We start from the raw sequence: 23,682 nt of genomic DNA, 5'->3' as shown, positions 1-23,682 counted from the left end.
ATCACAGAACGTTAAAAGATTAAAAAAAAACCACAAGACGTAAAACTTTGTGTAAAATCTTACTTGAATATCAAGTTCAAGTGATGCAATCCTCTCTGTGAGTTGAATATATTTAAAATTCTTCTTCACAGCGGGATCCACATCATCACAGCATACGAGAAGACGATAACGTAAACCTCCAAGTCTTAACCATGCGCTACCGAGATTAAACAAAGATTCTGCAAAGAAAGGACATTTAGTTTATCAAACACAAGAAAAAACTGATAAAAAACGGATGAATTAATTATTATCATCAGTTCACCTGTAGAATTCTGTGAATATAGCTCATGAAGCAGCGGAATGATAAATGGTTCAATTGAAGACTTCAAAACTGAGTGGGTTGATGATGTGAGAAGAGACATGAAACGATTCACATCGACTTGCTGTAATAAATGTTATAAATTACATCAAATAATTATATTATATGTTACACCTGAAAAAGGAAAAGTGCCTTGATCGCATTTACCTGAGCTGAAAATTCGGATTTTATCAAAGAATATTTATCAGCTTCAAAGGACTTCTCATGAGCAAGTATTATCTGGATGAGATATAAAGAAAAATTAAAAAATTTGTGCTTTCAGAATACATTAATAATAATTAATAAGTTAAAAATAAAAGGTTACCTGCTGAAACAGAGATCGAGCAGATGATACAAAGAAACTACGGCACTCAGCAACATGTGGAGAACTTAGCCAAAGAATACGAGATGCAATTCCAAGTTTTAAGCTATGTGCATTAAAATCATCGATACCAACCGTGCTTTGCCTTCATTTAAAGAAGAAAAAATTATAGAACATGTTAATCACGATAACTGAAAAAACAAGCATCAATCGAGAAAAATAGTTCCGTACAGAATCTTGTCTAAAGACAGTGTTGCCACGGGTTGAAAAAGCATATCAGGTACCAAATTTGTCTGTATCACAAAATTAAAAAAAAAAGGATAAGTTTTTGCACAAAAGAACGATTTGTCCTCTGTTTTTATCAACCGTAATTGACCATGACTAACACATACCTTTTCACAATTCAAGTGATGTTTCCACAATGAAGTGTGCCAATTAAACCACATTTCATTAACAGTACTAGATATGCTTGATTGTGCTGTTAAAACATTAACAAGCGCAGATTAGATAGTTTAAGGTCAAAATCGTCTTTTAGGGAAAAAGTTACACTAACCAGGATTGACAGAGGCCCAAGCGTCAAGAACCCATAAAAGTTTCTGATGAGGAGAGAAATCAGTTGGAGGCCTTGAAGAAGAATCAAGTGAAAACTGCATAGTAGATTCCAAACGCCAACGCAAACAAGATAAACCCTAAAAAGAGCCAAAAAAAAAATATACATATGAAACCTCAAGGCAAAAAAACATCCTTAAGAAAAACACGAAATACCGATTTGATAATAATAAAAAGATGTTAATCTTACAGATTCTAGTTCCGTCCTATCAAGAACAACGATATTGGATAGCTCTTGAAGTAGCATCATATCAAGACCGAAACTTGAATAATCATTCAAAGGAAGATTATCAAGCCAACAACTGAAGCCAGAAGGTTGGCATAACATGTCTGTGTTCATCACACAACAACTAGATAGAGCACCAAAAGATGAAGCTTGCTCATTAGTCGATTTATTTCTTTCCAGCTTGTCCTTTTCATGATGAAACTTACTTAACAGCATCTGCAAAATTAGTACAAAGAAAAATGAAATTTATTGTTTTAGAATAATGTATAAACAGAAAATAATTAAAAAAAGTTTCATATACGGTACCTGATACATGTCCTCCATCTGCTTTAACACATCAAGGTTGTCTTCATCTACTTTGCTCATGATAAATGCAGACATGCAAACACCTTCATATAGAAGAAACACTAAATCACAGCTGATGTATAAAATCTTGTAATTAGTTTGCTACTTTAAGTAGCCGAAATAGGAAAATGGTTACATACAAATGTAGAAACAATATTACATAATTGCATACCGTACTACACTATAATAAGAAACTTCAAAGAGAATTGTATACCAATGTTTTAAAACTTTACCTTGCATAGCAAGAAAACGTAGTTCAGGATTGGTAGAAACAGCAGTCTCGGTAGAGTCTTTTTGGGCTACAAAAAAAATAGAAGCATGTTAGCATGTAAAAAAGGATAGCATTGTAAAAGATGACAATAGCAATAACAACAAGTCAGCAACAACAACAACAACAATAATAATAATAACAATAATAATAATATAATAATAATAATACAAAGAACAATAACATTATCAAAAAAGGAACAAATAAAAGAACCTAGTTCCTGCAAGGGCATCTCTCTTGACCAAATAGTATGACAAAGGTTTACGAGCTGCTTCTGTTTGTTATATATTTCAACAGAAGAAGGCGTAAATGGATGACCACCATATACCCACAGCAGCGACCTCTGTGAATTCAAATTCCACGAAAAATCTCTTTCCAAATCCTTCATGTCATTCTACACAAATTCAAATTTAGTGCAATGCAAAACAAATAAAAAGAAACAAAAAGATCCCAAGAAAAAAGTAATTTAAGAAAAGGCACCTGAAATACTTCTACTTCATTTGCGCAAAACTCTTTCAATTTTCTAGCATCTTTTACCAAAGACCGCCAAGAAATTAACATGCAATCAAACTGAGACGAAACTAACCCATTCCATGCAGATATATGATCACCAATGAGCTTCTTATAAAGTTCAAAAAGCGTATCAAAGAAAGGAGATTCGACTATCGTAACAAGAATTTTTTCTTCAAGATTCCTTAGAGATAGCAAAACAGCCCTGTACTTAAACTCACTCTCACCATGGTTAAAGTTAAACTCGCTCTCAGCTTGCCATTGTTGGTAACTAACCCTTAGCAACTCAACACACTTGACCGCTTTTTTCAGAAGTTGGCTGCTAGACTCAGATACCATTGCGTTTAAATTAGCATACTCCAGTGAAAGCATAGGTGTTGAATTGGATGATATCGAATCCGAGTGGTCAACATCACGACACATTCTAATGCAATGCCAAATAGGATGATCAAGTTCTTGGTTCAGAAGCTTTAAAAAGGATGAGAAAAACGAGCAGTGTCCTTGTAAATGATCACTCAACCATCGGAACCACAAAAGATACACTTTAAGGTCCGCTTCTGTAGCCTGTTCAATGGTCCAATTAGCCGCAAACAAAAGCTTTTTGTACAGATGTGCTGCATCGAATCTCGTTTGGTTGACAGTGTGCAACCCTGCCACGTCAGCTTTTGGGAATGCCATGTCATGCAATAGACCTACATCTGTTACATATGTCCTCATGGAATCACTGTGACATTGAACTTGTTCGATTTTGTGCGAACCGAAAGCATCCCGAAATGAAAGTGAGGCCATTTGAGCCCCGAGATACTCCACATTCATGCAGTTTTGTTTAACCGAAGTTTCAACTGAGTACCGTACGAAATCACACACCGTCAACACTGTGGGCCATCCGCCAGGCAAGCATAAAGAAGAATCCGGAGAAGATCCATAATTGTAAACTTCATGCATCGACAGGTAAGAACTAAGCGTTTCATTGATAATATCTTTTCCCTCAGTATGCCCTAAAGAGGAAAGATACGTATGCTCAAAGCTAATTTTCAAGCTCCATAAAGCCTGATTTCCATTTGTAACAAGACGTTGAAATAACTGGACCCACCTCATAAGTTCAACGTTTGAAATGCGGACGTCATGCTGCAACCCAATTTCTTTAACAGAAAGATGCGATTTAGCCATTGCGTTAACTAAAAATTCACCGGGTATATTTGAAAGTGCAAGAAATCGTTTCACATCTTTGAGTTCATTCTCGTAATCAGTCAAACCAATTTTACCGTACGGCCGCATCAAAAAGATTTCAACACCTCTATTTCTCATGGCTCGTGATACTTCACCATAGGTTGGGTTAACCGTGAGGAACATTCTGAATTGAGGGTGGGGCCGAAGGGTCAGTGGTTTTCCTTCTATGGTCCCACATTCATTGACCGTTATTGACCCAGATTGCTCAACTAGAGAATTGATTCTATCAAGAACCTACAGTAAGAGAAACAAAATTAAGAATCGACTAAACTTGCAATATAACAAAAAATATCTTGTTACTTAATTTGTACAAAAAAAAAAAAATATAGAATACGAACCGTAGGGTTGCAAAGGTTAGCATTCTCAAGTACAATCCACTCTCCATTCTCTATAGCCTTAATAAGCAATCCGGTAACCCATTCAAACTTTGCAGGATATAGCAGTTTCCTCTGATCGTCTTCCAACTTCGTAACAATCTTCAGCAACCTATCAAGATCTTCAGAATCACTTTCCAAAACCAGTTTTAAATCCTCGATAATATCGATTAGTAACGGTAGCGAACGAAAAACTCCATGGTTCCATTTCTCAACAGATGCAGTTACAAAACTTGCAGAACCATGATCGATAGTTGATGAGAAAGAAAGCCAACGGCTGATCAAACTCTTTCGTTTTGTGAATGTTTTAACAGACATACATGCATTCATGTATCGGTCAACTTGGTCAATGGCAAGACGATAATGACGAATAGCGTTATATTGCTCAAAGCACCCAAGTAGTTCAGATATATCGGTAGCAGAAGAAAGGCTAAGTTCATTTAGAACGTTTCCAGTGAGCTGTGACATTAATCTTATTAAAGAAGTTTTACCAGATGCTGCTGGACCTATTAGCAAGACCAGCCATTGATGATGCAGACACTGCGCCACACTTTCCAGACTTTGACGCTGACCTGGCAATATTTTTAGTTCACATGAAGATAGGGCTGATGCTTTGGTATTGTTCCTTTTCACATACGTGTTTCCAACGATCAAGTTTTCTGGATCAAGCTGCACCCTTGGGTATAAATTTATAACCGGTTTTACTCCGAAAACTTGTTTGTATAGATTAATGACTTCCTGTCGGTCAGTGGAAGAACGCATTCTTTGGACATACACAGTGTTGAGAAAGCAATCGTTCTTTGCACTTCCAGGAGCACCTACAAAAAAAATGACATTTTCCACATGAACTTAGAGATGACTTGATAAGATTATGGATAGATGAAATATAAAAATACGTATCGTTTTGGTTTCACGCATGGCGATTTCAAAAAAGACCTGCTGTAAAACTGTAAAATGACAAAAATCCCCCTGAATATATTCTAGAGCATTATTGTCAATTTTACAGCTCAAGATGTTACAAAAAGCTTTAAATGTAAGAGCATATTTTTTATTTAGAACCATCTGACATGTTTTTGCTGAATTTGGCATAAATGAAACCAACATGAAAACTTTTGAATACTTGGGTGGCCTATGTATATATTATCGCTATAAAGTATAAAATAAAAGAGATAAAATAAAACCTTCTATGATCTGACATGAACGAATAATATCTCGTAAATTGAACTCCCATGGGAATCCAGATTGTCCAAATTTATGGCTTATCATCGTATCTTCATATAAACGCTTATTAAAAGCAATAAGCTTCACAAGCAAAGACTCTTGGATAGACGGGTACAACGAACGACAGATGAAGAGATGGTCTTTCTCAACTAACTCATCAACATATACCTGAAACAATATCAAAATATTTCATCAATAATGACCCAATACATATGATGTCTCAATATTATAATAATAATAACAATAATAATAATAATAATAATAATAACAATAATAAAAGACCTTCGTAAAGCGATTGAGAAAAGATTTGGGAAGTCCTTTCCTCCCACCCCCTTGATTGGAAGGATTTTGACAAGCGAACACTCTGAAAGACGAAGGACACTTGAAAGTACGACCCAGTTCTGGAATAAAAACTTCCGCTCGATGATCTAGTATAGCATTTAAGCCCTAATTCCAAAAACAATATCAGTACATATATTTTTTTTTTAAATGACTGAACTTTAATAGGAAACAAGATCAAGCCAGACCTCCAACACAGATTGAGGAGCAAGATTAAGTTCATCAAGCAAAACCCAAGATCCATTCTTCAGAGCCTGAATGATGTTTTATAAAAACTAGATATCTTAAACATACTTGCAAAGAGGGCTATAAAAAAGTTAAAAATAACTAAACTGAAACAGCAATTTTTAACCTGCAAGAGGATACCATCAGACCAAGCAAACTGCATTCCTTCATCACTTTCAACAGGTAAGTCCGATCCCAGTAAATCCATCATGTCAGTCTGATTTGATTAGCCATGTGACAGGTCAGCAGTCAGCACCAGTATAAATGGAAAATAAAGAAATGTAACAAACAATTAATAAAAAAGGCAGAAATTTGATTACCTGCTCTGATAAATTTATCCGTACAACAGAATGTCCAGAAAATTTGCCGAGAGCAAGGATAAGACTCGTCTTTCCGACACCTGGACTTCCTTCCAATAAAACTACACCGTACAAACAAGAAAATATGGCTAAGACTTCATTTGAACATAGTAAATTCTTCATTCCAAAAATCATAATATGTAAGTACCAGGCTTTTTAAGCTGCATAGCCCGAAGTACACGTAAGGAATTTCTGCGGGTGGTCGGAGCCAGAAACTCGAATCCTTCAGCCTGTAGACGATTATTACCTAAGGCCCAAAAAAATAACTTGCATTAGACAGGTACTTACCACGGTTAATGATGAGCATTTGTAGTTCCACTAGTATTAGTTAGTTTCAAGGCAGAAGTTAAACAAATCCGGTAGTTTATATGTTCAGATATATACAACTAAATAATCTAGTGACACACCTTTCTCGATATAAAATGGATGAATTCCGAAAGAACTGTCTATCTCCATGCCACTATTAGGTGGTACCTCAGCTGACTTCAAAAGATTAGACCAATCATTATATTCTGTCATCGAAAGATTTGCCTGCAAACATGCATGGTTTAATTAAAAGATTTAAAATATATATATACATACATATATATACAAACATATATATATAAATACTCTGAACAGTACCTTTAATTGCTCCATAAGAAACGACAGACACCTTTCCCTCAAGTCATCAGCCTCGATTTTCGAAATTCCTGTACCTAATAAAAAGAAAAGCAACAAGCATTAAGATAGTGACAGTAAGGCCTGAAAACATAAGAACAAGCAAATACTATGAAACATTTGACACCAATTACTAAAATGGTGACTTGAGATCATACCTAAGCTTAGTCCATCAAGCAAGACGAGAAATGCACCATGCAACAATGCAACTTCTGGATGCAAACTTTTCTCAGTTACATTGATAAAATCTATCCAAGACAAAAGATCTCTAACTGTAAGCGTTCTTCCCATTTGTGACCGATTGAACCACTATAAACAGCAAAATTCATACCGTCATAAACCAATTACAAGAGTGTTATACAGCATCTAAACTGTAAAGTAAAATATACCTCCCAGAAATTTATAATTACATCCGCCACAAAAGAGAGCTTAGGGTTTAAGATCCTGCAAAATGACACATACATTAGGAACATATAATCTACGTAACCTGCTCAAAATCTTCTAGACGTAAGCCAAAATTCATGACGTACTTCTCTGATGCTATACATTTGAGCTCATTCAGCTCACTCACAGGAGGTACCCATATTTCCGTAAACCGGTTGCGAAGTGCAGGAGATAGTTCCTTTTTCCCAAAATCACCACCAGGATTCATAGTAGCAAGTACAAAAAACTTCTCATGCGCTGTTATTTTCTCAAGATCAGCACCCCCTTTTTCTGCCAAAGACTGTTAAAAATATATATATTATTTTAATAGAACTTGAATAAGAAAAGAAAAATTGAAAGAAACGAAAGAAAGCCCACCAATTTCCTCTCAGGCTCCAGGACACTATTCAGTCGTTCGAGAACACTATCATCAGCCAATGATATTTCATCCACAAGAAACAAGTCACCATTTTTCATTGCTTGAACAAGAGGACCATCTTGCCAGTTAAAGATTGTGGACCATCTTTTATGAAGAAGAGATAGTCGTTCTATGGTTTCTTCAATATAATTGATTTCATCACAGGTGACATCAGCGTGAAGGATTTGACCTTCTCTGTAACATTTTATCACTTTATTCACTTGATCGAGTGTAGTTGATGCTTGATTAATGTCGAACGAAATTTTCTGTTACAAGATAAGTGTCATCTGAAGCGCCATAAATACACCAAAGACCTATATTGTTAAAATTGTCAAAATACGAACGTAAGAAAAAAAAACTTACAGCATCAAGAGGAAAGTGCTTAAAAGCTTTAGACTGCAGCAATTGCTCACACAAAACTTTGAAATCCGAACCTAATTCTGATCTTTCTCGAACAGGATAGAATCCCCCGAGAAAATCAGAAGTTTCGGTGTATTGATGGCAATTCAAGATGTGTAACTTGGATCCCAAGGCAATACTCAGCAACTGACATACTGTTGTCTTGCCACCACCAGTTTCTCCAACCAGAAGCACCGGTTCACGTAACCTATAACACCGCTCAACAAGAAAGTATAACCGCCACAAACTATCGGTCCAAACCACCCTTCCAAGATCTCCCGAAGCAACCAAAGAGTTTTGCAACTTCAGATCTGCATTTCCTTCTCTGTACATAAGACTGCTAGAAAGTTTGATTCGTAGATGCTTCTCCAAAACTTCTAGAACAACTTTCTTCTCTACATCATCACGCAGTCTTTCAGCCAACAAATAATACCCGTCACGTCCTAGATCTTCATATGATGTCCCAAACATCCGGTACCTATCAGCCCACCGAAACAAATCACGAGGGGTAATAAACCCGTGTTTTCCAGCAAAAACTTTACTACTCTGCCTACGTAGCTGCAAATCCTTCATGACATCGATCATTTTCTTTGCATATGTAGGAGCAATCTTACAACGTTTCTCCAAAATCGTAATCAGTTCATTCTGTGGAATTTCATCCACGTGTATCTCAACAAACCGATTTCGGAAAGCTCTAGAGAGCATCTTTCGTCCACCATAAAAGGTAGGTGGATTCTGAGTGGCAAACAGCATAAAATCTTTATGTGCGTGAATTGTTTCACATAGTTCAGGAACATAAAGTTCACGGTTATCATCAAGCAATCTATTTAACGCTTCCAAAACATCAGACGGAGCCAAATTAAGCTCATCAAGAACAATCCAATACCCGTGTCTAACCGCTTTAACCAACACCCCTTCTTGAAAAACAAGTTTTCCAGTAGCGTCAGTAATGTAAGAACCCAGATATTCTTGTAAATCAGTGTGCTCGTGATTATTAATCCGTACAAATTCATGGTCGGTTATTGCAGCAAGATACTGAACAAGACTAGTCTTTCCACTAGACGTGGGCCCCTGTAACAAAACCGGATATCTTCCTATAAATACAGCACGTCCTAAATTACTAAGCTGCCCCTTAACACTATCAGTCAATTGATAGTTGTCCACAAAATCATTAGATTTGAAGTTCTTCGGGCCCGTAATATACTTATCAAACGAAACATGTGGGGCCACTTTCTTATCCAATAGGTGCTCAACGATTAATGAGTTCATTAACTTGGCACTAGGAGGATCTAACATAGTGAGAAAAAACATCGAAAACCCATCGTAAATAGCTTTTGAAATATCAAATTTATGTCTTGCCTTCTTTGTATATTCTAGGGCACGATAAAGTGACCGTAAACTGTACTGAGGCTTTTGATTAGCCCCATCCTGCAGCCTCTCTTCGGATTCTTTCTTTGCCATTTTATAAAACTTCAAGACTTTACTAGTTATATCTTTAATTGAACCGTCTGCTCCGATAAATTCATTAATAAAAAGCTCCAGATCTTTGTCTTCCAACACGTCATCCATAAAATACTCTGTAAAGCGGCTTCTTAACGACAATGGAAGATCTCGTTTACCGGCATCAGTTGCGGGATTCATACAAGCAAAAATCCGAAAATTAGGGTTTCTAGATATATAATCCACATCTCCTCTTTCTGCTAAACAAAGGGACCCACTTTCGTCTTCAAGAACACCAATAACTCTTTGAAGAGTTTCAGGGGGTGCTAAATTAACCTCATCCAGTAATATCCATTCACCTTTTTTTAAAGCTGTTATAAAAATTCCCTCTACAAATGAAAATACCATCCCATCTGAAGAACTGATTTGCGATTGAGCTGCATCAAGTCTTAACGACAACTTGTCCCATTTTTTTACAAGTTCTTCACTTAGTGGCCGTTTTCTTTTTCCGCCAGGTGTCTTTTTTCCAATTTCAACCACTTTACGGACACCCTTCTGAAGACCATTGAGTAACCTGTTCCAGTTTTTATCACTGACAAATTTTCTTAAGATGGCAAGAAAACTCTCGTTATCCTGCATTTTATAATAAAGATTGGTATCAATTGTATATTGATTGTAATTGTAATTGTGTGTCTGATACAATGTAGGACAGGATATATATATAGATATTCTAGTTCTAATCTAATTAAGGTAATACAATTAGCGCCAGCTGTATTAATATTCAGTCTAATATTCCCCCGCAAGCTAAGGCCGGGGACCGACTCTTAGCTTGGACTTCAGAAAGAGAAAGCGATCTGATGGCAGCGGCTTTGTGAAGACGTCAGCGATTTGATCATTTGTAGAGATATGTTGAACACATAGTTTTCCTTGAGCAACCTTTTCACGAACGAAGTGAAAGTCAACTTCAACGTGCTTTGTTCTAGCATGAAAGACAGGATTAGCGGATAAGTATGTTGCCCCCAAATTGTCACACCATAAGTTTGGAACAGAATGCATGGGAACTCGAAGTTCTGTCAGTAATGTTTCAAGCCACGTTAATTCTGCCACCGTATCAGCCATGGCTTTGTACTCCGATTCTGTAGATGATCTCGAGACAGTCTTTTGTTTTCTTGCAGACCAGGAGATGATTTGATCCAAGATAGATAGCATAGCCCCCTGTGGAACGACGGTCATCAGGGCAACCTGCCCAATCAGCATCGGAGTAGGCACTCAAGGTATTGAAATGAACATCCGTGTAGGCATGCAAAATAGAGGATGCAGATCGGGTAATGATAAGACCCTGATCGGCAGTTCCATGAAGATATCTCAAAATACGTTTAACTGCAGACCAATGATTTTCAGTGGGAGCGTGCATAAATTGGCAGACCTTGTTAACTGCAAAAGTAATATCAGGACGTGACAAAGTAACATACTGTAGTGCCCCCACCATTTGTCTGTATCTAACCGGATCATCAAAAGGAGAGCTGTCACCAAGAGAGAGAGGAGCAGTAGTGGTGCATGGCGAAGGAACTGGTTTCGCCTTGGAAAGAGATGCCCTGACCAATAGATCATTAATGTATTTTCTCTGAGATAGGATAATATCAGAACCTCGGCGAGCCACTTCAATACCTAAAAAGTAGGATAAGGGCCCCATATCTTGTATTGCAAATGTATGGCTCAGACTGTTGACCACTTTATTGATGGCAGCATTGTTATTCCCTGTCAAGATAATATCATCAACATATACCAGCATATACATGAGAGTCCCGTGAGAGGAATAAATAAACAGAGAGGGATCCGTCTTAGATCCTTTGAAGCCAAGAGACAACAATGCGGAAGATAGCCGCTCAAACCAAGCACGGGGTGCTTGTTTCAGACCATACAAGGCCTTATGAAGGAGGCACACGTGGGCTGGTCTAAGTGGGTCAACGAACCCTTGGGGATGTTTTAAATAGACCTTTTCTTTCAAGTCTCCATGTAAAAAGGCGTTTTGCACGTCTAGTTGTCGTAGCGGCCACTGTTTGGTAACCGCTAGAGAAAGGACAACTCGAATGGTGGTAGATTTGACCACGGGACTAAAGGTTTCTGTGTAGTCAATACCAGGTTGCTGATTGAAGCCCTTAGCCACCAGGCGCGCTTTGTAGCGCGTAATTGTTCCATGTTGATCACGCTTGACTTTGTAAACCCATTTGCAGTCAACAATATTAGCATTAGGTGGAGATGGTACCAGTGTCCAAGTGCCATTCCGTATAAGGGCCGAATATTCATCTGCCATAGCCTTACGCCAATGAGAATCTGTGTTGGCAGTGGCGAAAGTGGTGGGTTCGGTGGTGGAGGGAGATGGAGTGGTATGAAAGGATGAGGGATTGTATGGCTTGGATTGTTTAGGGTTTTGTCATAAGTTAGATGGACGAGAGCGGTGGGTGGGTTGAGATGGTTCAGTGGTGGTGTTAGTTGGTGGTAGAGGGAGAGGAGTGGGAGTGGGATCAGATGGTGAGGAGGATGTTGGTTGAGGATCGACATTCTGGTGTGTTTGGGAGTATTTTTCAAAGGCAGGTATGGTGGGACGGGTGTTAGTTTGGCGAGAGTAGGTTTGAGGTGGAGGGGTGGGAGGTGTGAGGTGATTGTCGACAGGAGGGGATGGAGGTGGCTGGGTAGGGAAATCAGGTGTAGGTGTAGGAGTAGGAGTAGGAGTAGGAGGTGTAGGGTATGAGGATATGTACGGGCTAGAATCGGGTTGTGAAGAAGGTGAAGGAATAGAGGGTTGAGCTTTGAAAGGAAAAGAGGTTTCATTGAACCGAACATGACGGGCAATGTAGATGCGTTCGGAAACGGGATCAAAGCATCGGTACCCGTGATGAGATGTGCTGTATCCAAGAAAGATACAGGGGATGGACCGAAAATCCATCTTGTGTGGATTGTAAGGACGCAAATAGGGATAACATTGGCAGCCAAAGACACGAAGAAAGGAAAAGATTGGTTTCCGTTTAAAAAGGTGTTCAAACGGTGAGACGATGTAATTGGAACGTGACGGCATACGGTTTATGAGGTAGACAGCAGTTTCGAATGCAAAATGCCAAAACCGTTGTGGTGTATCCGACTGTGCCATGAGAGTGAGACCGGTTTCAACAACATGACGATGTCGTCGTTCAACGACACCGTTTTGTTCACTTGTGTGAGGGCAAGATAGGCGATGTATGATGCCTATGGAGGAGAAAAAGGTAGAGAGGTTCCTGAACTCCCCTCCCCAATCGGTTTGGACAGTTTTTAGTTTGGTTGAAAACTGTCTTTCAGCCATAGTGACGAATTGTTTAAAGGTTTCAAAGACATCAGATTTACGTTTTAATGGAAACAGCCACATAAATTTAGAGAAATGGTCAACACATAATAAGAAATAGTTATGACCATCGAAAGACGGGACAGGTGCGGGTCCCCAAACATCACAAAACACTAAATCAAGAACATGTGAACTTTTGTTTTCAGAAGATGACAAATGTAATTTTGTAGATTTTCCAATGGAACAAGAGTCACAATGCAAAACAGAATCTTTATTGGAAACTGGTAAACAATATTTAGAAAGCATAGAATGAAAAAGTTGGGAGTGTGGATGTCCCAATCTTTGATGCCATGTAGAAGCCGGTGCACGGGTTGTTGAAAAAGCGACTTTTGGGATTGGTTGATTTTTGGGAAGATGAATTGTGTAGAGCCCACCGTCACTTGGACCCATGAGGAGGGTAGTGCGTGTAAACATGTCCTTCACAGCAAAAAAGGTAGAGTGAAATTCAAAGAAGACATGATTATCGTGACAGAATTTTTGAACAGAGAGAAGGTTTTTCTTAATTTCAGGCACATGTAAGATGTTGGTTAATTGAAAGGTTTTATTGGGTGAGTAAAACTGTTTAGAACCAATATGTAAGATGGGAAGAGGAGTACCATTGCCAACATGCAGATTGTCTTCACCGTAGTAGGGCTCGGCAGAGTCAAAATTCGTCATATCCGGAGCGACATGGTTACTAGAGCCGGTGTCAGGGAGCCATTGAGAGGATGCTTGTGACCGAGTGTCCGCATAATAAGCCGAGGGCTGCCTGGCCCGGAAGGTAGATGGGTCGCGGTTCGGGCATTGAGAAGGAAGATGGCCAATTCCGCACCTGTTGCAAGTGCCATAAACAGTATTATGGTTAGATGCCCAACTAAACTGACCTGGATTAGGGCGAAAACCTCCACTTCCTTGGCTGCGATTCTGATATGATCCACGTCCACGTCCCCTGTTGTAATTGTTGCCACGTCCACGCCCTCGATTTGTATAGAAAGCCGTTGGTCCAACAGCGTTTGAGGACGAGGAGGGCATGGTAGTAGCGGGCTGAAGCTGCAGCCCTAGTTTGGAAACAAGCTGTTGAAGGGCCTGCATTGTATCGCTGGGAAGAGAAGGATTCTGACTGCTGGAGGTTGTAAAAGCCTGCGCTGGACCAACCTCGGGGGCTGATTTCTTGATCATGTACTCATAGTCTGCTAAAAGACTAGGGAGTTCAGAAAAGACAGCCGTGAATTGACGTGTTACCAAGTTTTGTTTAATCGGGTTGTATTCATCGCGGAGACCCGAAACCACAAGCATCACAATGTCTTTGTCTGACATTGGAGATCCGATGTTTGCTAGGGCAGATGCATACTCTTGTGCCCTAGCAAGATATGCACCATAAGTTTCATCGCCCTTCATTTGTATCTTCATCAGCTGAGTTTTGAGGGTAAATTCTCGTGACGCAGTATGCGGTGCATAAGCGCGTTCAAGAGCAAGCCAGAGATCACGAGATGTTGTACCTTGTACGTGTTGGAAAGATGCTTCAGAAATAGTTGACATCAGCAGCATACGAATGTGTGCATCGTTGGAAACCAAGCCGTGTAACTAGGGTTAGGAGTGGAGGCTGCTGCAGTTGTCTCCTTTCCAGTGGCAGCAGGTGGCTGGATCAGGGGTTCTGGACAGAGTATTGTGCCATTAACATAACCAAACAACCCGTTTGTAGTGAGAAACGGCTGGATCATGGCCTTCCAATAGCCATAGTTGGTCGGGGTGAGAGTAAACCCGAACTTGTGGGAGTTGTGTGTGGTTTTATCAGTAGAGGAGAAGGGCTCAATCAAAGACATTCTGATTGTTTCGATAAAGAACAGAAAGAACAGGGGCTGATTGTTTCGAAAATCACAGCAGAGGCTGTGATGATGTCGGCTATAGAGAGACTAGGGTTTTCCTAGCTCTGATACCATAAAGATTGGTATCAATTGTATATTGATTGTAATTGTAATTGTGTGTCTGATACAATGTAGGACAGGATATATATATAGATATTCTAGTTCTAATCTAATTAAGGTAATACAATTAGCGCCAGCTGTATTAATATTCAGTCTAATATATAAAAAATGAATAATTTACAATCATTCAAACATAACAAAAGGTGTAAAAATGTCGACACACGTCATACCTTCGAAGAGAAGGTTCTGCGAAATAGAGTTTCAAAATCCTTATATAGAGGAAGGCATAAAAACTGTGCATCCATAGGTTTAAAACCTCCCAATAGATCCGCAACATCACTTTGCTGGCTCAAGTTCTGCAACACATATTTTGACAAAACAATATCATACAATGGATTAAACTATTCTTTCCAATACTACAGGCTGCCATTCAACCCGTTCTCCTAAACGGGTCGATTTAGGTTGTACTGATACATACCAAAACTGTAAGCTTCTGACCAATTCTTGCAGCCAGATGCTGTACCATTGTTGTCTTTCCAGTACCAGTTTCACCAACCAAAAGAACAGGCTCGTTATACTTGACAGATCCAGCTATTCTCTCCAAGATATGAAGTGAAGTACGAATCTCAACGAATGACTTGATCACATGAGGCGATTTCTAAAAGCAAGTTGAATAAATTAAAAACAGAAACACAAAACATTATAGAAAATATTCAAAATAATAGCATTAAAACGGAACCCACAAGTTTTCCGGTTCTCTGAAGAGCTACTCGTCCAATATGTACCTCAGACCGCAAGTCCTGCGTATATTAGAATGTTAAGAAAAAAGTAATTTTACTAATTACACATTATGGCGCATAAATATATTTTGTTAGAGAAATAGAAACCTTGACAAGAGGTTTATCAACAGGAAACAATGTATTGGCGTTTGAAATATGTATTTTCCAAATTTCTGATAACTCTTTCATAATTCTTAACCGCATTTCGACTGAACTTGAAGAGGTTGCAAAAACATCAACAGCCTGCCAAACACAAACGTATTAACAACCCAAGATTTTTACATATATAATCAACAGAGAAAAAGGAAAAGAAGAACTGATAATATGAAAACCTCCTGATAGATGCACTTAGCCACATCAACTGACAAGTTATCCCCTGCAAATCGATAACCCAAACCAACAATTCTCTTGCACCACTTCAAAAGATCCCTGACAGTACAGAAAGATAATTGAATATAGGTGCGTAAATTTAACTAATCACATGAGATAGTTCAGGTAACTTTCGACCCATTTCCATAAGTAACTTTGAATTGTCACATCCAGTAATCTACAACATGGCTCGATTAATACCTCAATGAAAACCTGCCAGTAGAAGAAAAAGCAACAGAAGTTCCAAGCTGATAGCCTGCAAGCTGGTTAACCTTTTCAAAGGTTTCTGCAAAAGAAATGCAAAAAAAAAAAAAATTGTATTGTATTACTGTCTTATGCCAACAAGGATGAAATAAGATATTCCATAGTACATTATTTCACATGAATACCTATAAGTTTTCCACATATAGATTCCAAGTCGGGGTACCAAGCTTTCACAATACTTAGCAAGTCATTACGACTTGGGGGACTCACCATTACTCTCCTCCATAATGCACCAAGGGAGTTCGTAGCTACAAGTTAAAAAAAAATATAAAATTTGTCACTAGACATAAAACTATAAGAGAATTTACCCACTCATGTAATCTACATACCTGTCGTCACAGTGGATGCATCTAACCTTGAGCTTGATACTGTAGAAAAAAGCCGAAAGCTTTCACTAACCTTAACTGCCTGCAAACGGTAAACAATGATTCAAAATTTAACGGCCCCTTCGTGTAAAGATGAAAAACCAGTAAAAGACATTTGACATTATGGAACCGTAAAAACATCCATTTTAAAATAGGATAGTACCTCCCCATGGCCAGTTAAGAAGGAGGTAGAACCCTCTAGCAAAGGTAACAAAATGGATTGAACATCTGCAGGAGCTTTATCAATGTCCTCAAAGACAACCCAAAGTCCATTAAGGATAGCCTGCGGATAACAAAAGCACGTGATCAAGAAGCGAGATATTGACTGCTATCAAAGCAAAAGTAAAAAAAAAAATCAAAAAAGAGAATAACCAACCTGAGTAAGGGAACCAGGCTGCCACCTAAATTCACCCGGTTGTTCGGCACATACATAACTCCCAATCAGTGTTTTTCCATCAATTTGCTCATCCATGTGAATAGATAGAACTGTAAGGGGAATTAAATCACATATAAAAAATTGCTAGTGGGGAACCCGCGCATTGCAGCAGAGTCGACAATATGGGCCGAGAACATAATTCAAACCTAAAAACGTTAAAAATCGTATATACGTTGTGTGTGTGTATATATAAAAGCACTCGCGCTTCGCGGCTGCAACGCACGGGAAACCCTTATGATAAACATTTTATAGTATACTGCAACATTTTTTTATCTAGTGGGAAACCCGCGTGTTGCGGCGGAGTCGACAATTTACATCTAAATTTTTAACTAACTTCTCTAAAATTACAAAACACAATTTATGTTAAATTTGATTAATTTTGGTTCACTGATTAGTCCTTTAGTCCAAATACACAAATACATTAGAATGTATTTTTGAATATATGTTCTTGATGAATGTGATGAGTTTATTATCCATAAGCTTATTTTTTTATTTATAAATAATCTAATATATAGTATAGATCAAGGGAAGAGGGGTATGAATGGAAGAAAATGGTAAAAACTTAGGCATTTTAACTTGACCCTTCATATGTCATCTTAAAATTTGATGGAAATTTACCATTTTGTACATAGGAAATGCTTTATATAGTAATATAGATATTGCAAGACGCTGTGAGAAAATTTAAACAGCTCAAAACTTTTAGAGGAAAACATATTAACATGCAATGATCCTTAATCCTCAAGCATATAGGTCAAAAGCATGAATACAGTACTATAAAGAGCTAAATAAGTTCATTACATAGGTATCATAGACTAGAAAGTATCTATGTGCAATGATCCCTAATCCTCAAGCATATAGGTCAAAACAAAAGCATGAATACAGTAGTATAAAGAACTGAAGAAGTTCATTAAATAGTTATCAACTTATCATAGACTAGAAAGTATCAATGTGTAACTACCAACTCTACAAATAGAGGTCTATGTAACCTGTTATGAACACACTCAACGTACAATACAATCTCTGGTACAGCTAACCCTGATTTTCACGCACAGACATAGCATTTTGAAAGTTGATTTTCATTTTTTCAAAGAAAATGTTGCTTACATAGTTGTTGTAGCGAATAGCGAACTATAGCGACAAACTACGTAGCAATAGCGGGCGCTATTTTTATGTTTAGCGACACACTAGAAGATAATTTTAGAAATATTTTATATGTGTATTTTATCAGACCAATACACTAGAAGAAGATTTTAGAAATATTTTATATGTGTATTTTATCAGACCAATACACTAGAAGAAGATTTTAGAAATATTTTATATGTGTATTTTATCATTATTTTATAAAAAAAAACGCTGTTTTCATATGTCTATTTAAAAAAAAACGAAAATTCTGCTGTTTTATAGGCATATATTATCGCTATTTACATTAAAACAAAAAAACCTAGAATCTCGCTATTTCCACGCAATGGAGCGCAAATTCAGATTGAGAACTATGATCGCATCGCCACGCTAAATGCTATAGTGAGCGTTATGCTCGCTATTAACAGCACCGATTGCTAAGGGAAACCTTTGTGCACAAATTATATCAACGTATGACCCTATTACGAACATCTATACAAAGCCAATGCCGACGCCTAAGTTTCTCTCTTCTTACGATCCAAGCTATAGTTTGTTCCATTTCCTTAGCTTGCAGGGGCATATTAGACTAGTTATGCACTTTTTATAGACTAGAGGGTGTCTATCTGTAATTACCTACTATATATATATAGGGGCTGGTTAACGTACAATATTCCTTAACGTACGATGTGTACAAGATGAAATTACGCACGTTATAAAACTCAAAAACCCTAATCACGCATGTTGAAAACCATAATCATGCATGAACATAATCACGCATGTACAAAATCAGAAATCACGCATGGGGTAAAAAACCTAATCACACATGTTATAAAACTAATCACACTTGTTATATTTTCTTAGCTTACGCAGCGTACGTTAAGCAAAATTGTACAATACACTTTCACTATATATATATAGAAGAAAGCATACCTTGACTCCCTTGAGCATGAGCTAACTTGCTAATAAGAGCAGTTTTGCCTGCTCCTGCTGGACCGTAAAGAAGAACAGGCCACCTCTGACTCACTGCCAACCATACCATCTCAAAACTTTTCTTCACAGCAGATGTTACCACAAAAGGTCTTCCACTTTTACTCATATCCCTAACGAACATTAAAAAGAACTTCAACAGACTAATATATGAATAGAAACAGCATTAGTATACATGAAGCGTACAAACCACGTTATCAGCCATTTAAAAAGATCTATTATTTTGAATTTAAGTTGCTTATAGTGGTACCATGTTGCCTCCATGTCGCTCCAATTTGATGGCCCAAGGCCCAAATTTATGTCTTCTTCAGAAGAACACGATCCGCTTTCCCTAAATGGTTCAAGATACCAGCCAGCTTTCTCCAAAGATACATCCTGAAGAAACTCCTTCCACCTATGATTGGAGAACAAGGTGTTAAAAACAAAATTACCAAACAGTAATAAAACACAATTAATATAAACTAACCGCAATAAACACGCAAATGCGACTTCGTCATCAAATCCAAAGTCAGGAGCTGTCATGTCACTTTTCTTTTTCCGGACAAACCTGTCACTCATTTTTAAAACAACCGTTAATATTTGAACCACACACCATCTTATGTCCATTAAAAGCTCAGTATTTTCTCCGTTAAAGCTGGTGATCTCATGTAAAAGGTCCAAAAAACAGGACCAGTCCCATAGCCTAGAAAAAAACTCAGGTTCTGCTAGAAGAAGACGGTATGATACTCGCATAGCATCCAGTAGATGAACTCCTTCCTGATAAAAGCAGAAGCACAACTAGGTCAAAATGTTGCATAAACATTAATATTCCTTTTATAATTTCAAAGGATATAGAGCAGACTAAGATCTATGCATACCTGCATTAACAAATGGGACATTGATTCCTTCCCTGTGATCCTTTTAAATGGCGGTGGCGCAAAACTGAAGTAATTTCTTATAGACCTGCACGAGTGAAGGTATCTATAACAATATGCATAACCCTATATAGAATTGTGTCGAAACAATACTTGCAAACAAGTAATTATAAAAATAGCAAACGAGAAGCAGCAACTACTAAAAACCATAGGCAATTCAAAAGTAAGAACCATAGGAAATCCGGCCATACGTATAATATGCCTTTGCAATTCCCAGATGTATACGTAATGAATGGGTACATATGTAAGTAAGCTTACCCGGACAAATAGGGTAGCAAATCAAGTGTTCTTGAAAACGCTAAACATGCAAGCTCGTGAAGTTTCAGACCTCTCTCATGCTTGACATATACGTTAATAACACAAATAACTTCTTCACACTCTGAACTCTCAGTATCCTTAAACAATCTCCCCTCATCAAACTCAAGCATTAAATCACTAGAATTGGAAGTCAGATCAGGCACCAAACGCAGCAACGCCACGGACCGGTCAACAATCTTGCGTGCAATCGGACGAAAGCATCCCACTAACCGGATTGTATAACGAGGATGTAAAAGTAACTCTGCTACTCCATCAATCAGCTCTTCCTCTGTTAAACTCTTCCCCTAAACACAATCATACATGAAACAGAGTTAACATTCGACACCATATATAATAACTAATGTTATTATATGTTACTGTATGTTATTATCCTCATTCCTCAATACCTTTTTGACTAGTTTAACTAACTCTGGAGCGGCTGCAAGCTTCGGACACCGACGAAGAAACCTTTCGAGCTCATATTCGATACGAAAACTTCCATCAATTGCCATTTATACTTCTTACTAAGTCCAATTTGAGCTTAAACTTTCTCCTGGAACATGTGATTCAAATTTCAACCAAAACTAGTAACCTAATTTTGATTGAACGTGAAATAGCTAATAACAACCAAATTCTTGATTGAAATGAAGACTAACCTGTGTTGTGGAAGCGAATATCGAGGGTTACAAGAGTTGTTTGGTTGAAGAAGAGTACGTAAACTGTGTTCTTCTTTGCTCCGGCTAAAAGTAAGGGTTTAGGGTTTAAGAGTTAACTCGGTTTAAATACATTTCTGTGCGTAACGTTAACATTCATTGACGAGTATTGGTTGGGCCGGGTCTCCAAGCCGAGTGCTTACGGCTCGGCCCAGTTATCTTGATTTTTGAAAAGCCGGTTTATGCTTATACACTTCCATAAAACAATAAAATATACGTTTGTCTTAGAATAAAATTTTTAAAAGCCGGTTTATGTTTTACACTTCCATAAAAAAATTAAATTTACGTTTATCTTAGAATAAAAAAAATTAAATATACATTTATCTTAGATTTTATCTTGGATTTTGCAGTAGCATTGCAGTTATTTATCTAATATCAGCAAGGTTAAAACTCGTGGATTATACGGGTTGAATAAATGTAATTTTATATACCAAATAATAAAAAATTATATCCTTAAAAACCTTGTTTATTACACTAGTTGAAGAAATGTAATTTTGTATACTGAATAATAAAAAAGTTACATCTTTAAAAAAAATCTCCATCTATGGTGTGTGTTAATAAATCTAATTTTATATACCAAATATTAAAATAGTTATATCTTAAAAAAATCATCTGTATTACACAAGTTGAATAAATGTAGTTTTATATAGTAAATAATAAAAAAGACTATATCGTTTAAAAACCACGTTTATTACACGGGTTGAACAAATCTAATTTCATATATCAAATAACTAGGTTAGTTCCCCGTGTATTACGCGGGTTGAACAATTTAAACTATATAATAAATATTTCTTGTAAATGCAAATCAAAGATCAAAAGATAAAGAAGTATTGTTAATTTCTTCATGCTCGTTTCAAGTTCGGTCCCCCCGGACCACCCGGATCCCACGAGTGAATCGAAAGCGAGACCTTTATATATATTTGATAAGTAATGAAACTAATAATAGTAGTAAAAAAATCTCATACATGTGTACAGAGTCGTCTCTGAGAATTCATGTACCATGTTTGAGCTCGAAAAAATATGTTTTTCCGTAATGTTTTAATGTTATTATTTAATTTTAAAATCAAATGGGTATTGGGCTCACTAAGAGCATGTTCGGTTATGTTTTTTGAAACAACTTATAGACTTATTGGCGTTTTGTATAAGTCAATAAGTTGTTTCAAAAAGCTTAGCCAAACATGCCCAAAAGCTAATGCCAATGGGTATTGGGCTCACTAAGAGCATGTTTGTTATGCCCTCGAAATTAGGGACCCTATGCGGTGGTCCTCTCCGCACACCCTTATCACCGCCCATGCATGTGTATACTCGTTTAAGTAATCGATATACATTTGATGATATCCTATATTTTTTTTTATTCAATTAACATTTTTCTATTTAGTATTATTTGCAATTATTAACATTTTTCTAAATGTATATTTAGAGTATAGATGTTATTGAATTTTTGAAGAATAATTTTTAATTTTGACATATATATTCAAGCTTATAATTATATAATGTAGTCATGAATTTTAATAAAATCCAAAAAAGCGTGAAACCCTTTTCAAATTTCAAAAAAAAAAGGTTATAATTATCAGATAAACATTTTTTCCATTTAATATTATCTAAAAATTAGAAGATAAATTATTAGAAAATAAATATAAAAGAAAGGCGGGAAACCCAAAAATAGGTGTCTCCAACGAATGACACGTGTCACACGTTGGTTTACTTTATTATATGTATAGATAAAAAAAAAAGTTAATTACATAGTTAGTCCCTATGGTTTGCACAAAATAACATACTTAGGTACTAATAGTTTAAATTCACCTTCTAGGGTATTAACTTTTCATTTCGTAACGTTTGGAGGTATTAACTTCTAGGATATTAACATAACTAGTCCTTGTGGCTTGCACAAAATAACATACTTATGTACTAATAGAATGTGATTTTAAACCTACAAATAACGTTAATATCTCCAAACGTTACAAAATGAAAAGTTAATACCCTATAATGTGATTTTAAACTATTAGTACCTAAGTATGTTATTTTGTGCAAACCACAGGGACTAACTATGTAATTAACTATAAAAAATGTTATATCTTCAAAAATACTAACGGATATACTCGATATGTGATTGATAGATTGATTGCGGAGATGGTTCTTTAAAAGAAGATATGTTATTTAAGAAACAAATCAGCAACCATTTGAGTAAATGACACATTTTTCTGATTGCATCAATGTACCCCCCTCAACGTGAAAAGATTTTTTTCCCCTGATAATAAAAAAAGAATTAGAAATAAATGACACATTTACACATTGTGTTTTACCTCTGCAGACACGTTTACACCATGTTTTATTATAGTGTCTTCCCCGACGATGTTCTGACCACTCCGACTATATTCCCACCACCGGAGAAGCGTATTCCAACCACTGCACACATACTTATCACTCGTTCCACCATCAGACGCTTTCGGATCA

At 37.1% G+C, this 23,682-nt stretch overlaps 1 protein-coding gene across 1 annotated transcript in view; it reads right to left on the bottom strand.

The window, feature by feature from the left end:
• LOC110880241 (midasin) overlaps positions 1-21,288 on the bottom strand; it is a 32,915-nt gene extending 11,627 nt beyond the window's left edge. Inside the window, exons 1-43 of the mRNA XM_022128829.2 lie at positions 21,172-21,288; positions 20,923-21,068; positions 20,477-20,820; positions 20,162-20,246; positions 19,771-20,060; positions 19,555-19,698; positions 19,248-19,417; positions 17,139-17,248; positions 16,926-17,045; positions 16,727-16,805; positions 16,523-16,645; positions 16,335-16,419; positions 16,097-16,193; positions 15,873-16,007; positions 15,729-15,785; positions 15,464-15,643; positions 15,216-15,341; positions 8,230-10,338; positions 7,827-8,132; positions 7,556-7,749; positions 7,415-7,469; positions 7,184-7,334; positions 6,990-7,063; positions 6,773-6,896; positions 6,514-6,612; positions 6,327-6,427; positions 6,134-6,223; positions 5,970-6,035; positions 5,725-5,889; positions 5,403-5,610; positions 4,186-5,039; positions 2,588-4,081; positions 2,321-2,501; positions 2,073-2,138; positions 1,801-1,883; positions 1,459-1,710; positions 1,213-1,348; positions 1,052-1,137; positions 891-952; positions 663-804; positions 506-577; positions 302-422; positions 64-218 (exon numbers count right to left, since the gene is read on the bottom strand). Of these exons, the coding sequence (XP_021984521.1) occupies positions 64-218; positions 302-422; positions 506-577; positions 663-804; positions 891-952; positions 1,052-1,137; positions 1,213-1,348; positions 1,459-1,710; positions 1,801-1,883; positions 2,073-2,138; positions 2,321-2,501; positions 2,588-4,081; positions 4,186-5,039; positions 5,403-5,610; positions 5,725-5,889; positions 5,970-6,035; positions 6,134-6,223; positions 6,327-6,427; positions 6,514-6,612; positions 6,773-6,896; positions 6,990-7,063; positions 7,184-7,334; positions 7,415-7,469; positions 7,556-7,749; positions 7,827-8,132; positions 8,230-10,338; positions 15,216-15,341; positions 15,464-15,643; positions 15,729-15,785; positions 15,873-16,007; positions 16,097-16,193; positions 16,335-16,419; positions 16,523-16,645; positions 16,727-16,805; positions 16,926-17,045; positions 17,139-17,248; positions 19,248-19,417; positions 19,555-19,698; positions 19,771-20,060; positions 20,162-20,246; positions 20,477-20,820; positions 20,923-21,027 (9,696 nt within the window). The 5' untranslated portion in view covers positions 21,028-21,068; positions 21,172-21,288. The remainder of the gene's footprint in view (positions 1-63; positions 219-301; positions 423-505; positions 578-662; positions 805-890; positions 953-1,051; positions 1,138-1,212; positions 1,349-1,458; positions 1,711-1,800; positions 1,884-2,072; positions 2,139-2,320; positions 2,502-2,587; positions 4,082-4,185; positions 5,040-5,402; positions 5,611-5,724; positions 5,890-5,969; positions 6,036-6,133; positions 6,224-6,326; positions 6,428-6,513; positions 6,613-6,772; positions 6,897-6,989; positions 7,064-7,183; positions 7,335-7,414; positions 7,470-7,555; positions 7,750-7,826; positions 8,133-8,229; positions 10,339-15,215; positions 15,342-15,463; positions 15,644-15,728; positions 15,786-15,872; positions 16,008-16,096; positions 16,194-16,334; positions 16,420-16,522; positions 16,646-16,726; positions 16,806-16,925; positions 17,046-17,138; positions 17,249-19,247; positions 19,418-19,554; positions 19,699-19,770; positions 20,061-20,161; positions 20,247-20,476; positions 20,821-20,922; positions 21,069-21,171) is intronic.
• Positions 21,289-23,682: the final 2,394 nt, after the last annotated feature.

Source organism: Helianthus annuus, chromosome 9 (assembly GCF_002127325.2).
Source record: "Helianthus annuus cultivar XRQ/B chromosome 9, HanXRQr2.0-SUNRISE, whole genome shotgun sequence".
In the NCBI taxonomy this organism is placed as follows: domain Eukaryota; kingdom Viridiplantae; phylum Streptophyta; class Magnoliopsida; order Asterales; family Asteraceae; genus Helianthus; species Helianthus annuus.
The sequence above is the reverse complement of the archived record's forward strand: the minus strand, read 5'-3'. Positions and strand labels throughout refer to the sequence as shown.